This window comes from Bos javanicus, chromosome 18 (assembly GCF_032452875.1).
Source record: "Bos javanicus breed banteng chromosome 18, ARS-OSU_banteng_1.0, whole genome shotgun sequence".
Lineage (NCBI taxonomy): Eukaryota > Metazoa > Chordata > Mammalia > Artiodactyla > Bovidae > Bos > Bos javanicus.
Window position 1 is genome coordinate 58,001,519 of NC_083885.1, and position 18,437 is coordinate 58,019,955.

Consider the following 18,437-nt stretch of genomic DNA (forward strand, 5'->3'; position numbering starts at 1 on the left):
AAAGTGATTTGTATGGGTGGTGAGAGAGACCTCATAGTGAGTAAGGTGGAGGACAGGAAGTGAGCCTCTGCAGACAAAGGAAGGAGAAGGCACGAGGGAGTATGCTGGGAGGCATGGAACCACCTTAAGACCGCAAGGTCTTGGATGAAACAAACAACAGTAAGATCCAGAAAACTGTAAAAAAGAAGACATCATCCTTTAATAGCAGGCAAAGAAGAACAGCCCTAATAACAACATGCGGAAAGGTGTTAGGTTATTGGGTCATCAACTGGTGTCAGGGAAGTTCCCTAGATAATACTTCAGAAATGTCAATCTGTCACTGACTAACTGAATTTTCGTGTCATTTTGTTCCACCTTCTTGGTTTGCGCTCACTCACCTGAGCAGGTTGGACTCAGGGCTGCTCCCTTGACCGTCCACGGGGGTCCTCCTTGTTCCAACTGAAAGAGTGAATTTGGTGTGGGAGCCTGATATCCTGTAAACGGGAAATCACGGGATGGCTGGTGCTGAGCATTTGAGCCGGGGTGATCTACGAGAACTGTACAAAGTTTGATTTTGAGGACCACATCCCTTATACTTCGATAAAGTAAAAACCTTTACCTTGGAAAGAGAGAACATGCATTCTAGGACCTACAGTGCTTTAGTCCCAACCATAAAACACAACATTCCAGGAACCCTGCAGATTTCACTGAATGAGAAAGAAAAGGCAACTGACTATAATGCTGTCTGCTGGGCTGCACCTTGCAGTCCTCCAAGCCAAGCCCTGGACTCACCCAACTTCAAACCAAAGAAAAAGAGCCCGGAGTCGGCGACAGAGACATCAGTGGTTTAACGGAGGGAGGAGCTTACTTGTCTGACGCAAGGTCCTGGAGCAATACCCCACTGTGTGCAGTACATGGCAGGTAGGACATGACGGCAGTCTTTGCTGGGGTGGGGTGTGCATTACCAGTTACAGGGGAAATTGATGTCAGGTTGGCTCATTGGTTACCAGGGAAACCAGCAGAGAGGCACGCCCATCACCACCCCTATGATAAGCTCTCATAGTGGAGATGTTCTGATCTAAAGCTAGAATGGGCATTAGCTGGGGCCGGGGTAAGTTTGTAGACAGGGAGGTCAGTCATTTGAGTAGGGTGTAAGTGAAGCAGGCGTGGGTTGAGCCAGAGATGGACAGAGAGCAGGAGAACGCCATCCTGGGTGGCCTGAGCACACGCTGCCCTTACCTACTGACACTAAGTTGCAGTAGTTCTCCAACATGACGTCCCAGTACAGGGCCTTCTGAGATGGGCCCAGTATCTGCCACTCCTCCTGGCTGAAGCCCACAGCCACATCCTCGAATGACACAGAGCCCTGTAATAACAAATTCCAGTGCAAATCATGATGGAACATGTGGGAAAAGAATAAGAACATGTTCTTTTTTTTTTTTTTTTAATAAATCAGAAGAGATCTCATTTTTATTTTATTTTTTGGCCGTATGACATAGTTCATGGGATCTCAGTTCCCTGACTAGGGACTGAACCTGGATCACAGCAGTGAAAGCCCAGAATCCTAACTGCTAGACCACCATGGAAGTCCCAGGAACAAGTTCTGTTTATCTTCCCCATGATAAAAAATTATGTGCACTGTGGCTGTGGCTATTTCACATAGGATAGACCATGTGCCTTTTAAAAAAAAAATCTGTATTTATTTATTTTTGTGCTGTGTCTTTGTTGCTGCATGGGCTTTTCTCTAGTTGTGGGGGCCATGCCCTAGCTGTGGTGTGTGGGCCTTTCATTGTCACGGGTTCTCCTGTTGCAGAGCACAGGCTCTAGGCCAGTGGGCTTTAGCAGTTGTGCCTCCCGGGCTCCAGAGCACAGGCTCAGTAGTTGTGGTGCTCGGGCTTAGCTCTGTGGCAATGTGGGATCTTCTCGGCCCAGGGATTGAACCTGTGTCCCCTGTATTGGTAGGTGGGTTCTTTACCACTGAGCCACCAGGGAAAGCTCATGACTGTGTCTTAGTCCACTTGGGTTGCTATAATAAAATACCACAGACTGGGTAGCTTATAAAAACAAATTTATTTCTCACAGTTGTGGGGGCTGGGAAGTCTGGGATCAAGGGCCATCATGGCCACCTTTTAGTGAGGGCCCGCTCCCTGGTTCACAGCGGGAACCTTCACAGGGAAGGGCGAGAGATCCCTGTGCATTCTCTCTTAAAAGAACATTCATCCCATTTGTGAAGACCTCACCCTCATGACTGACCTACACACCTCCAAATGGTCCCACCTCCTAATACTATCATCTTTGATTGGTTAAGATTTCAACAATGAATTGTAGAGGCACACATTCAAACCATAGCCCTGTGGAATTCTACAAATTAGTCCTTCCCAGCCTAGAAAAGAACTAAAATAATATTTGCATAGAAATAAAAGACACTGTGCAGTAAGAATGTCTTTGTTTATATGAGTGAAAAATCTGTTATTAATTTAGAAGTCTATTAGAGGCAGACAGGGTATCCTAAACCTCCATGCTATGAAATATTATGCAAACATTAAAATCAATGAGATGGATTTAAATATACTGGTATCAATGATCTTCAAGGCATTCTCTTAAATGAAAAGAATCAAGCCCCCAAATAGTATAGTCTATAGTATATAGTCTATATAGTATATAGTCTCATCCCAGACATATGAAAAACTCTTAATAACATATTCAGTTACATATCTATAAGTTTACATATGTGTGTGCATAGAAATGCATATATTAAGATATACATAAATTAATCTAAATATAGATATATTTTACCAAACATGAATTTGGTGGGAGACCCAAATTATTAACATGTTACCCTTCGGGGTGAGCCTTTGGTGAGAAAAAGGCAAAAGAGGATATTCTCTTTTGGTGCAAAGACTTTTGTGTGCTTAAACCTTGTGCACGCAAATGGAGCTATGTATCATTTGTATAAGTAAAAATACAAAGATCACCCAAGAATAATTGGCTCTGACTTCATTATTTTGAAACTGGGGTTAAGAAGTTATAAGGGAAGAATTTGCCTCTATTTTAAGATTTTAGCCTAAACTTACTGTCCAGCAGATCCTAATTTTTTTTAACATATACTCTTCTCAGGGATTTCTTGGTGGCTCAGAAGGTAAAGAATCTGCCTACAATGGAGGAGACCAGGGTTCTGTCTCTGGGTCAGGAAGATCCTCTAGAAAAGGGAATGGCTAACCACTCCAGTATTCTGGCCTGGAGAATTCCACAGACAGAGGAGCCTGGTGGGCTACACTCCATGGGAGTCACAAAGAGTCTGACACAACTGAGTGACCATCACTTTCACTTTTCACTTCATACTGTTCTCATTTCACCAGACTGCTTTTTAGAAGCTTCCACAAGTCCCCTGGGAAACAAAGGATTAAAACAAATAACACAAACCTCACCTGGACCTTGCTCATCTTCTCCACTTCTTAAGAAAGAGTGTGTAACTCCAGGCTGTGTTCTGTCTTCTCTCTTTCCAGGCCTGCCTGGAGGCTATGGTCAGGGGTCTCAGGTCAAGCTGCTGCCAGAATCCATGCTCTCCAAAGCCTGGAGCCTCCTATTACTGAAGATGTTCCTGTAGACTAGAATCTGTGGATTCAAGAGCAAATTCAATGACTGAACCTACGGCCACAGCTCTCTGTAGCCACGAGTACTCATTCAAACAGAATGTCCCAATAATTCAAGTCTCTTTAACTCCCTGAAAGCTTTTCTATCATGGGGTTGGGTCCCACAGAAACATAAGAAATGGGTGAGACGAATGTCTTTTTTGACAAAGTTGGAAGAGTGTGAAAGTGAAAGAGAAGATGGGAAATACAAACCAGCTCATGGTCTTGTCCATGGCTAAGATCTCACACAGATCCAGTTCAGGAAAAATGAAGTACGAAAATGTTGGCTTTATAAACAACAAGGTCCTACTGTACAGCACAGGGGACTATATATTCAGTGTCTTACGATAAACAGTACTGGAAAAAGACTATAACAGCGTGTGTACATATATATAACATAGTGGAGTAGGAAATGGCAACCCACTCCAGGTTCTTGCCTGGAGAGGCAAGAGAATTCCATGGACAGAGAAGCCTGATGGTTACAGTCCACGGGGTTGCAAGAATCAGACATGACTGAGCAATAAAAAGAAATGGTAAAGAATCCGACTGCAATGCAGGAGACCAGGGTTCAATCCAAGTAGGGACGATTCCCTGGAGAAGGGAATGGCTACCCACTCCAGAACTCTTGCCTGGAGAATTCCATGGACAGAGAAGCCTGGGAGGAGGTGGGGAAGGCTACAGTGCACGGGGTCGCAAAGAGGCAGACACAACTGAGGGACTAACAATTTCTTTTACTTTCATACAGTGGAATACTAATAGCAATGAAAAGAAATACTCTATTGCTACATGCAATAACTTAGATGAATTTCACAACAAAACATTGAACACAAGAAGCCAGACACAAGAAAACATGGATGCATGATTCTACTTACATAAAGTTAATAGTCAGGCAAATCTAATATGTTTTTAGGAAAGTAATTGCCTCTGGAAAGGAGGGAGATTAGGAGGTGGAGGCTTCTAGGGTGCTGGAATACTCTATTCTTTTTTTTTTTAGCCACGCTGTTTGGCATGTGAGATCTTAGTTCCCTAACCAGGGATGACCAGGAATTGAACCCATGCCTCTGTAGTGGAAGGGCAGAGTCTTAACCACTGGACTGCCAAGGAAGTCCCTGTAATATTCTATTCTTTTTAATTTGGTTTTTATTTTATTTCTGTAACATTCTAGCCTTTAATTTTGGGTGTTATACTTGAAAAAAGCTTTTAAAGAAAAGTACAGATCAGTTTCACTTATACATTTTCACAATTTTTTTTAAAAAAATTTCAAGCAAAAGAAAGAACAGTAATTTAAACCTTGTGTACAAAAAACCCTCATAGAGAACAGTGTACTCAGCGACCCCCCTGGTGGTTCAGTGATTAAGAACATGCCTGCCAACGCAGGGCATACGGGTTCAATCCATGGTCCAGAAAGATTCCACATGCCTTGGGGTAACTAGGCCCAGGCACACACAACTACTGAGCCCGTGTGCCTAGAGGCCATGCTCTGCGACAAGAGAAGCCACCTCAGTGAGAAGCCCCGTGTGCCACAACCAGAGAGTAGATTCCACTTGCCACACTAGAGAAAGCCCGTGTGCAGCAATGAAGACCCAGTGTAGCCACAGACAAACAAACAAACAAAGAAGAGTGTAATCAAACTCCACGTATCCACTGTGTGACTTCAATAATTATCAACTCAAACCTCATTTGTTTTATCTACACCTCCATTCACTCCTCCACCACCACTGGATTATTTTGAAGCAAATCCCAAACATTTTTTTATTTCTAGGTGCAAAAATATTAGGTAAACTATAAGCAAACAGAATTCAGTCCCATGTTAAAAGAACAAATCATTATGAACAGGTATGGTGTATTCCCAGAATATAAAATATTGAAAAATCTCACAACATAAAGAAAACTTAAAAGAGAAAAAAATTATCAACGAAAAAAAAATTTAAAAGCCTTTTAAGGGGACTGTAATGTACAGCATGGTGATTACAGTTAAATACGTATTAGACGTGGGTTCAATCTCTGGGTTGTGACGATCCCCTGGAGGAGGGCATGGCAACCCATTCCAGTATTCTGGCCTGAAGAATCCCCATGGAGAGCAGAGCCTGGAGGGCTACATCCATGGGATCGAAAAGAGTCGGACACAACAGAGCAACTAAGCACATACACTTGAAAGTTAATTAAAAAAAGTAGATCTTCAGTGTTCTCATCACTAAAAAGAAATGGTAATTATGTCACATGATGCAGATGTTGACTAACGGTGGTGATCATTTTGCAATATGTAAGTGTATTAAATAAACACAACTGTACACCTTTAAACTTATAGAATTATATATGTATATGCCAATTACATCTCAATAAGGTGTGTGGGACACCTTTGAGAAAGATTAATAACTATAAAGTGCATGTACCATTTATTCAGACTAGCAGGCACTCTGCTTTGTACTCAAAGAACTTTTGCTCATTCCATCTTTCTAACAGCTATGAAGTGGGAATCATGACAGCTTTTTTCACAAGTGATGAAGCCTGACTCAAAGATTAACTACCCAAGTCAGAGGGAGAAGCAGGTTCTTCTTACTCCAGTCCATAAACTTGCTACCTGGTCAACTCTATTTGCAGATGACAAAGATGCTCAACTAGAAAATATAAAGGAATCAATCTGAAGGAATCAATTAGTAATATCTGAGTGGAATGAGGTGACAAAATATATCTTTTTAATTTTTGCTCTTGTTCATTACATAAAATTAGAAGACACAAAATTGAGGGAGCTGGGTCATATGGGAAAAAAAATGACACTATTTACAGCTACAACAAAAGTACAACCTGTTTACAAACAAACGTAATAAAACATGTCCAAAACACATATAGAAAAACATCACAGCTGGTCAAAGGAACAAAAAAACTTGAGTTAAAAGAAATCCATTTACATGTTCCTACACATGGACATCACCAGATGGTCAACACCGAAATCAGACTGATTATATTCCTTGCAGCCAAAGATGGAGAAGCTCTATACAGTCAGCAAAAACAAGACCGGAAGCTGACTGTGGTTCAGATCAGGAACTCCTTATTGCCAAATTCAGACTTAAATTGAAGAAAGTGGGGAAAACCACTAGACCACTCAGGTATGACCTAAATCAAATCCCTTATGATTATACAGTGGAAGTGAGAAATAGATTTAAGAGACTAGATCTGATAGACAGAGTGCCTCATGAACTATGGATGGAGGTTCATGACATTGTACAGGAGACAGGGATAAGACCATCCCCATAGAAAAGAAATGCAAAAAAGCAAAATGGCTGTCTGAGGAGGCCTTACAAATAGCTGTGAAAAGAAGAGAAGTGAAAAGCAGAGGAGAAAAAGAAAGATATAAGCATCTGAATGTAGAGTTCCAAAGAATAGCAAGGAGGGATAAGAAAGCCTTCCTCAGCGATCAATGCAAAGAAATAGAGGAAAACAACTGAACGGGAAAGACTAGAGATCTCTTCAAGAAAATTAGAGATACCCTACTCCAGTACTCTTGCCTGGAAAATCCCATGGGCAGAGGAGCCTGGTGGGTTGCAATCCATGGGGTCGCTAAGAGTCGGACACGACTGAGCGACTTCACTTCACTTTTCACTTTCATGCATTGGAGAAGAAAATGGCAACCCATTCCAGTGTTCTTGCCTGGAGAATCCCAGGGACAGGGGAGCCTGGTGGGCTGCCGTCTATGGGGTCGCACAGAGTTGGACATGACTGAAGGGACTTAGCAGCAGCAGCAGCAGCAGCAGCAGCAGCAAGGGAACATTTCATGCAAAGATGGGCTCAATAAAGGACAGAAATGGTATGGACCTAACAGAAGCAGAAGATATTAAGAAAAGGTGGCAAAAATACACAGAAGAACTGTACAAAAAAGAGCTTCATAACCCAGATAATCATGATATTGTGATCACTCACCTGGAGGCAGACATCCTGGAATGTGAAGTCAAGTGGGCCTTAGAAAGCATCACTATGAACAAAGGTGGAACAAAGCTAGTGGAGGTGATGGAATTCCAGTTGAGCTCTTTCAAATCCTGAAAGACGATGTTGTGAAAGTGCTGCACTCAATATGCCAGCAAATTTGGAAAACTCAGCAGTGGCCACAGGACTGGAAAAGGTCAGTTTTCATTCCAATCCCAAAGAAAGGCAATGCCAAAGAATGTTCAAACTACCGCACAATTGCACTCATCTCACACGCTAGTAAAGTAATGCTCAAAATTCTGCAAGCCAGGCTTCAGCAGTACGTGAACCGTGAACTTCCAGATGTTCAAGCTGGTTTTAGAAAAGGCAGAGGAACCAGAGATCAAATTGCCAACATCCGCTGGATCATGGAAAAAGCAAGAGAGTTCCAGAAAAACATCTATTTCTGCTTTATTGACTATGCCAAAGCCTCTGACTGTGTGGATCACAATAAACTGTGGAAAATTCTGAAAGAGATGGGAATATCAGACCACCTGACCTGCCTCTTGAGAAACCTATATGCAGGTCAGGAAGCAACAGTTAGAACTGGACACGGAACAACAGACTGGTTCCAAACAGGAAAAGGAGTACATCAAGGCTGTATATTGTCACCCTGCTTATTTAACTTCTATGCAGAGTACATCATGAGAAACGTTGGGCTGGAAGAAGCATAAGCTGGAATTAAGATTGCCGGGAGAAATTTCAGTAACCTCAGATATACCGAAGACACCACCCTTATGGCAGAAAGTGAAGAGGAACTAAAAAGCCTCTTGATGAAAGTAAAAGAGGAGAGTGAAAAAGTTGGCTTAAAGCTCAACATTCAGAAAACTAAGATCATGGCATCTGGTCCCAACACTTCAAGGGAAATAGATGGGGAAACAGTGGAAACAGTGTCAGACTTTATTTTTTTGGGCTCCAAAATCACTGCAGATGGTGACTGCAACCATGAAATTAAAAGATGCTTACTCCTTGGAAGGAAAGTTATGACCAACCTAGACAGCATATTGAAAAGCAGAGATATTACTTTGCCAACAAAGGTCCATCTAGTCAAGGCTATGGTTTTTCCAGTGGTCACGCATGGATGTGAGAGTTGGACTGTGAAGAAAGCTGAGCGCCGAAGAATTGATGCTTTTGAACTGTGGTGTTGGAGAAGACTCTTGAGAGTCCCTTGGACTGTAAGGAGATCCAACCAGTCCATGCTAAAGGAGATCAGTCCTGGGTGTTCATTGGAGGGACTGATGCTGAAGCTGAAACTCCAATACTTTGGCCACCTCATGCGAAGAGTTGACTCATTGGAAAAGACTCTCATGCTGGGAGGGATTAGGGGCAGGAGGAGAAGGGGACGACAGAGGATGAGATGGCTGGATGGCATCACTGACTCAATGGACATGAGTTTGAGTGAACTCCGGGAGTTGGGGATGGACAGGGAGGCCTGGTATGCTGTGATTCATGGGTCGCAGAGTTGGACACGACTGAGCGACTGAACTGAACTGAACTGAAAAGTGTAGTACCTACATCTGTATCGCTTCTTCCCAAATTAAAATACCCACTTGATGGAGCATAACTGTGATAGTATTTTTAAAAGAAAAGAAATAAAACTTTCAAATGGTTATGATAGGATGTTAGATTAAAATGTATAAAATCATACCAATACCTACACATCTGATCCCAACGCTAAAAATGAAATATACTAAATTTTAACAAGAGTTGCTTTCTGGAGGAGGATTTAAAGTGTGTTAGTGCTCAGTCGTGTCCAACTCTTTGTGACCCCATGGAGTGTAGCCTGCCAGGCTCCTCTGTCCATGGGATTTCCCAAGCAAGAATACTGGAAAGTGAAAGTTGCTCAGTTGTGTCCGACTCTTTGCAACCCCATGGACTATACATTCTCTACTATTCTACAGAATTCTCCAGAATACTGGAGTGGGTAGCCTTTCCCTTCTCCAAGGGATCTTCCCAACCCAGGGATCAAACCCAGGTCTCCCTCATTGCAGGCGGATTGTTTACCAGCTGACCCACAAGGGAAGCCCAAGAATACTGGAGTGGGTTGCTGTTCGCTTCTCCAAGAGATTTTCCGCACCCAGGAATCAAACCTCAGTCTCCTATATTGGCAGGCAGATTCTTTACTGCTGAGCACCAGGGAAGCCCTGATTTCAGGATGAACCTGAAAACCAAGTATTTTCAATAGGAATATACAGTAACATGGATGCAAGACCGGAAACTCCACATCTAAAATTAAACATGCAATAAGCTCCCCAAACACTGTCCCTAATGAGGACACAAGTTCCAATCCCCTAACAACAGACACCTCAAATGTTACTCTCCAGCAAAGATCTCCCAATTTGTCATGCTGTTAATCATGTTCAAGACACCGCAAAGCCAAACAAACTGAAACGCTGTTGTCTGGAACAGTGAAAGGTTTATTTCAAGGCCTTGCATTGAGACAAGACAGCTCTTGCCCTAAAACGCCCTAAAATGAGAAGGGATCTGGCAAAGCAGTTTTAAAAGCCAGGTGAGGGAGGGAGGGGGTTTGCAGGGTCCAAGATCAGCTTGTGCACAATTCTTTAATTGGCTTTTGGTGAGGTAGCAGGATGGTTTCACAGGGGTTAACATTATCAGTCCTTGGGTTCCAGGAGGCCTGGGGTTCTGTGCCCTACCTCACTAAATAGTTTATTAATATCTTCTTCTTTGTTGGAGAGGGAGAGTTTTTTTTTTTTTTTTTTAACCTCTGCAAAACAACTCATGAAATGTACATCAAGTACTATTATCTAGGTACTTCAGAGAGGAGCTGAAGCACAGGATGTGAGGGAAGGCCTGTGCCAGGAAGGCCTGGTGGCATCCAGCTAGGTTACAGATCCAACACGGTAACCGTGCTCCCGCACCAGAGAAAACTCTCAACATGAACCCCCAGGTTGGTGCACAAACACAAAAGGTACCAGCCGGCAGGACCCTTCGCGTCACCCCAACGCCTACCCCATTACGCAATCTGGAACAACAACAACAAACACCCTAAGGCGCTCTCCCTGGCCCTGAAACACGCCCAGAAACCAACACTGACCTGACGGATGACTTCTGTCTTCACCGCTGGAGGCAAATCACAGGATAGACGAATTAAAACCAAGCGACCACCCTCTGCCGCAGGCAAGACTCCTGGAAGCTGAAAGGATGGCGGCCGACGAGGTTCACAAGCAGCCGTTCCAAAGACCCGGATCCTGGCTTCTCGCGAGCCTTCCATGACGCAATATTTCCGCGCCGGGTTTGCGGCTCTTTTCCAGTAGCAGCCGTTTCCCACCTAGTTCCGTTTGACCGGTGAGGGCTTCGTTTTTCTTCCTTTCGCGGGAAGGTGTAAAACGGTGAGAAGCTATCGAAAAGGACTTATTTCACCCTATTTTCGGCCCACCTGACCCAATGGGCCATGACTTTGAACATTCGCCAGGGGCGCTGCACAAACGCTTAGCTTCTCAGAAACTCAAGTGTACCTGGATCTCTGCAGGCTGGGCAGAGATGTTCGCGGACATGAAGGCCCTTTGATTTAAGATGAAGAGAAGCTAAGAAGCGCGGCCGTCTCAAAGAAATCCAGTAGGGAGGAATCCCAAGCCAAACCTAGCAACAATTGAAGGACAACCGAGCAGTATTCTAGGAATGCGGACTGTAGAGGGTGTTGTAGGGTTTAGGAAACCGTTCAGGAGGGCACAGGTCTGAGAGTGGGTAAAACGGCGGGATTATACAGCTCTTGTTATGACTGGTGTGGAGGGAAATGGGAAACACTTTTGATCAGGGGCAAAGCCAGAGGAGAAGCATGGTTCTCCCTTCGACAGTGGGATGAGCCAAAGATGGGGTAAGGTTTTACTTGCACAAAGGTGAGAAATACTTGAATCAAAAGCTCTGAGGGAAGTGATTCTGTTGAGTATTGTGACGCAACTGATGAAGCACCGCTCCCTAAGTCAGGAAGGTCAGAAAAGGAAACGGCAACCCCCTCCAGTATTCTTGCCTGTGAAATCCCATGGACAGAGGCTCCTGGAGGGCTATACAGTCGATGGGGTCGCAAAAGAGTCGGACACGATGTAGCGACTAAACAACAACCCTGTAATTATAGAACTTGGTTCAGAGAACGTTCAAGCTAAAGGCGTTATTTATTTATTGACCCAGCAGATGTTTATAAAATGCATCCTCTGTGGCAAACATGGATCTGGGTGCTGGAAATATAAAAGGTATAAATGCAGGAAAAATAACATGGTTTCATTGAGCTGTACATTCTGTTACTGACCAGGGTTCTTGGATTCTAGCCAATAGAAATTGGTAAGAGGCCAGATAAATTCAGGCAATGCTTTATTGGGCCTGGTGCTGTAGCAGGAGGAAGTGAAAACAAGTAACAGGTACCCTTTCTTGCTACGGGGCAGGTGGTGAGCTGGTCCATTAAATGGTGTGAGGGTAGGGCAGGTCCAGGGGAGGGGTGGCTTGGGTGGTCTGCCCATTTCTTTTAGGGCTGTTTGCAGGGAACACACATAGGATCCTGCTTTTGCTCACAGTACCTCAGAAGTAGCGGTTGGGTTTGGGTCTTTGTGTATCTTGTTCGTAATTTGCTCCTATTGCCTATGCCAGGCAGTTACTTTTAGTCCCTTATAGTTCCTCTGTATTCTGGATGGGCCGTTTGTCTAGGGGCAGGCACTGCAGTGAAGTGTCCTGGGTCCCAGCCTGTCTCAGTACTGGTGTGCAGAATGTAAAAGGAAAGTTGTTGGTTTGTCTTTCTCATTATAGCAAGAGTTTTGATTCCCACCTACAATTCCCACCTACAGTGCCTGGAGGGCAGAGCAGTGAACCAAAGACATTAGCCCTAAGATTGAATGGAATTTGTTTCTCTAGCTTTTGGACTTGCTTGGGACCAGTCACTCTTTTTTCCTTATGATTTATCTGTCTTATAATGGAAGTATGTATTGTACCTCTGTCCTACCATTGTATTTTTGAAGAACATAACTTACCTGGTTTCACGGGTCCAAAGATGGAGAGGAATTTTCCTCAGGGTGAATTGTACATCACGTCTCACCTATATTTGGCTCAGATGAGACTTTGGATAAAGACTTTTTTTTTTTTTTAAGGTATTTGTTTTTGGCTGTGTTGGGTCGTCTTTATTGGGCAGGGGCTTTATCTAGCTGCAGTATGTGGGCTCAGTAGTTGTGGTGCACAGGCTTAGTTGCCATAGGCATGTGGAATCTTCCTGGACCAAGGGTCAAACCCATTTCCCTTGCATTGGCAGGTGGATTCTTAACCACTGAACCACCAGGGAAGTCCTGGATTAGAGTTAATCCAGGGGGCTATTGGGGTGAAATGTATGTATTTTGCATGCAAGAGGGGTGTGATTGAAGGGCACAGGGCCAGTGGTGGAATTTTAAGGACTGAATGTTTGTGTCCCATCAGATTCACATGCTGAAGCCCTGAAACCCACTGTGGCTCTATTTGGAGATGGGACTCCTACGGTAAGTAATTCAGGTTAAATGAAGTTGTAAGGGTGGGGCTCTACTCCAGTTGTATCTGCTGGAACCTTGACCTTGGACTTCTAGTCTCTGGAACTATGAGAATATTAACTTCTGTTTAAGCCACCTATGCTGGTATTTCAGTATGGCAGCCAGAGCAGTGTAATACAGGAATGTTTATGTATGACCTAAGATCTTCATATATTCCACATTAAAACCCTTAAGAAAACAATTGAGATGTTCACTCCAAGTGAGTCTTCAGTTTTCACATCATGTGTTAGTTTTTAAAGAACATTTACAATGCCATTAAGATACTTCATCTACTTACATGCTTCTACCGCTAGCTTCTCCCTAAGGGACCTGACATCATGCCCTTCCTCAAACCCAGTTTTCCAGCAGTAGACTTGGCCTGAACCTTATGCCAGTCACTACTGACATTACCCCTGGCTACAGCTCAATGATTATAGAGATTTGGAAAACATTTGCCAGATTGGTTAAAGGCCTGTAGTATTCCAGTCTAGAACCAGATTCAGCCCACTCTTGCAGGGCTCCTCAACTCATTCCCAATCTGATTCAGTCTCTCCAGCTCTGTGGAGAATGAGGTAACAGGCCAAAGTTGATTCTACAAAATCGACTTCTCTCTTCCTCATGTGACTCCCAAACGTGTTAGATTCAAGAGTGCCTGAGTTAGGAGGAAATGGAACCACCCACCTTTCTTCCTGGTATCGGTTTCCATCCCATCAGTGAGGCAAAAGATAGGGTTAGGGAACTATGTCCAGAAGGAAGAATGCAGCTGAGTTAACCAGTGTAGACTTTCATATTCCCAGGATTCTGAGAATAATCTGGATAACCAGAGAAGGGGAGAGCTAGGAGAGAAGCAATCTTAATTTGTGTTCAGATTGTCCATCTTTTCATGTTTTAAGGAAAAAAAAAAAAAGCAAGGTCTGTGTTGCAATGTATTTTATTATGTAATTTATAGGTTTAAATTACTAATTGTTTTTGGGCTTTCAGTTCACTTTGCAAACCATTTCACTACCTTTTCAAGTCTAGAAAATCTTAAAAACTACATTTGCTGCTAAGTCGCTTCAGTTGTGTCCGACTCTGTGTGACCCATAGACGGCAGCCCACCAGGTTCCCCCGTCCCTGGGATTCTCCAGTCAAGAACACTGGAGTGGGTTGCTATTTCCTTCTCCAATGCATGAAAGTGAAAAGTGAAAGTGAAATCGCTCAGTTGTATCTGACTCTTAGCGACCCCATGGACTGCAGCCCACCAGGCTCCTCTGTCCATGGGATTTTCCAGGCAAGAGTACTGGAGTGGGGTGCCATTGCCTTCTCCAAAAAAAACTACATTTAAGGTGACCTTTATTGTATAATGCTTGGTCTTATTTATCAGCTGAAGTTAAGCTCATTCAAGGACATTAAGTTGCATTTATGACCTTAATATTCATTTTTCTTATTAGAAAATTCAATTTTCTGAAATAATATTTAAATAAATTTAGAGTCAAAGAAATATAGCAGCTAGTTATCATATACTGGGTGGGCGTTGAAGATAATTTTTTTTCAGTTGGGAGAAATGAATGTATAAGAAATGAATATAACCAGTGATGTGAGGTAGATTATCTCCTTAAAATTATGGAAACATAAGCATAGTAACCAGGCTTCCCTGGTTGCTCAGACAGGAAAGAATCTTCCAGCAATACAGGAGGCCCTAGTTCGATCCCTGGGTCAAACCCCTGGCAAATGGAATGGCAGCCTACTCCAGTATTCTTGTCTTGAGAACTCCATGGACAGAGGAGCTTGGCAGGTACAGTCCATGGGGTCACAAAGAGTCAGACATGACTGAGTGACTAACATTTTCACTTTTAAGCATAGTACCTAAGAATATGGTTCCAGGTTTCCTGTCCAAAAATATGTATCAGGTATATTATGTAATGCATTAAAGTGGGAAATGGTACATAAAGCTCTCAAATACCCCTCATTTTCACAGGCTTTACATCACAAGGACTAATTAAGATACTCATCAAGTAGTATGTTCACAGTGCTTTGTGTATGATTTCACCAGCTGACGGATGAGGCAGAATGTACCACTGAAAACCTTGCCACATTCACTGCCTTCCAACAGTTTCTCTCGCGTATGTAATACCTATTGGGGGCAAGGGTTTTACCACTCTCATATTTTTTACCCACTATAAGCTCACCTATGACCAATGGTAATCACTGATGACAGGGTCTTTCTTCCAAAACACAGCTTTTCTAACTTCTGCATTCACAGGCTTCCTGTTTACATATAACCATGCAAGCAGCTATACATTATGGCCCAAGGCTTTTCCATATAGAATGTACCAGTTTTTTTCCTATGTATTTTTCATGACATAAAATAAGATGTAATTGACCACTGAAGGCATAACCACATTCATAGCATTCATAAACCTTTCTCTCCTGTACAAACTCTCTGTTATCTCCTGAGGGTGCACATCTGGCAGCTGGCTGTTCCATCAGGACTACATTCCTACCTGCTAGGAGTCCACTGATGAGTAATGATGTCTGAGGGGTCACAGAAGGCATCTGCACAGTCACTATATTAACAGGGTTTTTCCCCTGCAAGAGTTCACTAGTATCTAAGAAGCTGTGACCCTTTGTGAAAGAGTATTCCACCTTCACAGAATCTACTTGTTTCTCTCTCGTGTGTGTCCTCTTGTGTTTAACCAGACATGTGGGAGAAAGTTCTCCCACACTTGTTGCATCCATAGAGCCTCTCTCCCGTGTGAGTTCTTTGATGGACAGTGAGCATTGTCTTTGTGGTGAAGGCTTTCCTACGGTCGCTGCACACATAAGGTTTCTCTCTTGTATGAATTCTCTGAGGTTTAATGAGTCCTGATTTCTGCAAACAAGATTTTCCATGGTCAGTACATACAAAGGAAGTCTTTCCCGTATGGAATCGCTGATGTGCTATGAGGCATGCCTTCTGACTGAAGGCCTTACCACATTCAGTGCATCCATAGGGTTTCTCTCCAGTGTGAGTTAGTTGATGTATGAGGAGATTGCCCTTCTGTGTGAAACCTTTCCCACACTCCCTGCATATATAAGATTTCTCTCCTGTCTGAATTTTCTGATCCAGAAAGAGCTGTGATTTTCTGGAGAAAGCTTTTCCACACTCACTGCATACATGGGGTTTTTCTCCTGTTTTGTTTTGTTGGTGTATAGTGAGCTCTGCCTTCCTAAAGAAGGCTTTTCCACATTCAGTACATTTGTAGGCTTTCTCTCGTGTATGAGTTCTCTGGTGCTCAGTTAGCTTGAACTTTCTGTAGAATGCTTTTCCACATATACTGCATACATGGGGTTTATTTCCCATATGCATCTTCTGATGTTCAGTAAGCTAAAATTCCCTGAGGAAGGCTCTTCCACACTCAAAACACGCATGGGGTTTCTCTCCTTTGTAAGTTCGCTGATGTTCAGTGAGCTTGAACTTCTTGAAAAAGGTCTTCCCACACGGACTACATCCATGGGGTTTCTTTCCTGTGTGAGAATTATTTTATGTTCATTGAGCTGAGAGACTTCTTGAGGAAGGCTTTCCCATATTCAGTACATTCATGGGTGTTCTCTGTTTTGTGTATTTCCTGATGTTCAATTTCAGTATGAGTTTGTTCATGATGAGCATGGAGCAAGAATCTCCCAACCCAATTAAACTCAGCAGGCTCCTTTTTGTTGCAGCTTTTTTTCTGGTTAGTTACATCTAGTTATGATTTCAGAGTTTTCCTGTGTAAATCAAATACATCATAATTTGGCCTTAAAGGAAAACAACTTCTGCTCTGATGAATAATATTCCCAAATGCATTCTGTTCATGACACTTCGGCATATTTTGGTTTTGCCAGTGCAACTGCACATGATCATCCACTTCCTTAATGTCTAGGAAAGATAACAATGAACACTTTATGAGCATCAGATGGAATAAAACTATTTCAAAAATACCTTGGGGTAAGCTGGCTCTTTAATGAAAAACCCAAGATATCAAATAGAAAAGAAATTCCAAGCATAAAATTACCTTATCTTTAAAAAACTTTTCAAAATTATAGTTAAATATATATAAAATAAATTTTACTGTTTTAATGGTTTTGGCAGGGCTGGGCCATGCAAGATCTTAGTTCCCTGACGAGGGATTGAACCCATGCTCCCTGCAGTGGAAGCAGAGTCCTACTACTCGACCACCAGGGAAGTCCCTTAACCATTTTTAAATGTACAGTTCTGTGATATTAAGTATAATCACAATGTTGTACAACCATCAGCACCTTTTATTGCTAGTTTTTTGTTTTTTTTTTTCCATCTTCTCCAACTGAAAAACTCTGCATCCATTAAGCACTAACTCCAATCTCTTGGAAATGGTTAAAAACACGATAATATAAAACACCAAACAACCCAAAAGATGTCAGCCATCAGTGTAAAATACAGTAAATTCACAATGAATAAATATAGATTTGTTTGCTTTATAAATAAGGCCCTGGGGACAGTTAAATACCGTCACTGTTAGCATCACCTCACAGAGACTGGAGGGACACCCAGTTTCAAAATGGTGAAAGACATTCATTCAACACATCCTTATTAAATGGCTAATCCACAAACCAGACATGGTGCTGGTATTGGAGAAACACAAAAAAATTCTTTACTTAAATTGAAGCCATATTCTGAGGTGGAAAGGAAACAGAAAAAGCAAGATAAGGAATAAAGTAGGCAGTTCAAACATGACAATGGTTTGAAGAAGCAAAGGAAGTAATGAGACATAGAAGAAATGAGGATTTATTTGGAAGGAAGGATAAGACTCATTAATGAGATTTTATGATTTTGTTTAGGCTCCCTAGCCTAACAAACAGAATGAGAAATTTTAGAAAGATCTTTTCTAATGAAACAAAGAAGAGGAACAGCAAAGGTGTTAAACAGAGAGGGTAAAGAGGGGCTTCCCACGTGGTGCTTGTGGTAAAGAACCCGCCTGCCAATGCTGGAGATGTGGGAGATGCAGGTTTGATCCCTGGGCCAGGAGGATCCCCTGGAGAATGAAATGGCACCCCCTTCCGGTATTCTTGCCTGGAGAATCTCATGGACAGAAGGGGCTGGCAGGCCACAGTCCATAGGGTTGCAAAGAGCTGGAAATGACTGAAATGACACATGCACACACACAGAAGGTAAAGAAGATTCAAGGTAATGTCAGGACTTAAGATGTACAGAAGGACAACAGAATCTCAATTTCAGAAAGGATGTTGGAAAGGGATTTTCTTGGAGGGAAGATGGTTCTGGTGTCTCACACAAAAAGTGTGAACTTACTGGGAGTTGCCATAGAGACAGGTAAAATACATGGTAGCAGCAGATGTATTAGACATTGTTACGGGATATGGGCCAGAGAACAAG

The 18,437-nt window shown here is 42.7% G+C and overlaps 2 protein-coding genes and 1 pseudogene across 10 annotated transcripts in view; 1 reads left to right on the forward strand and 2 right to left on the reverse strand.

The window, feature by feature from the left end:
* LOC133229687 (zinc finger protein OZF-like) overlaps nucleotides 1-10,766 on the reverse strand; it is a 59,301-nt gene extending 48,535 nt beyond the window's left edge. For 2 of the 9 annotated variants that reach the window (XM_061386374.1, XM_061386373.1), the window contains exons 1-4: nucleotides 10,627-10,756; nucleotides 3,408-3,594; nucleotides 1,219-1,345; nucleotides 378-536 (exon numbers count right to left, since the gene is read on the reverse strand). In XM_061386374.1, coding sequence (XP_061242358.1) covers nucleotides 378-536; nucleotides 1,219-1,345; nucleotides 3,408-3,422 — 301 coding nt within the window. In that variant the 5' untranslated portion in view covers nucleotides 3,423-3,594; nucleotides 10,627-10,756. Of the gene's footprint in view, nucleotides 1-377; nucleotides 537-1,218; nucleotides 1,346-3,407; nucleotides 3,595-10,626 lie in introns of all 9 variants that reach the window. The other 7 variants (XR_009730619.1, XR_009730620.1, XR_009730621.1 and 4 more) reach the window with 7 other exon arrangements.
* Nucleotides 10,767-10,817: 51 nt separating this feature from the next.
* ZNF613 (zinc finger protein 613) overlaps nucleotides 10,818-18,437 on the forward strand; it is a 41,280-nt gene continuing 33,660 nt past the window's right edge. Inside the window, exons 1-2 of the mRNA XM_061386333.1 lie at nucleotides 10,818-10,921; nucleotides 12,984-13,042. The gene's annotated coding sequence lies outside the window, so the exon portion shown is untranslated. The remainder of the gene's footprint in view (nucleotides 10,922-12,983; nucleotides 13,043-18,437) is intronic.
* Nucleotides 13,985-16,919, reverse strand: LOC133229712 (zinc finger protein 350-like; annotated as a pseudogene).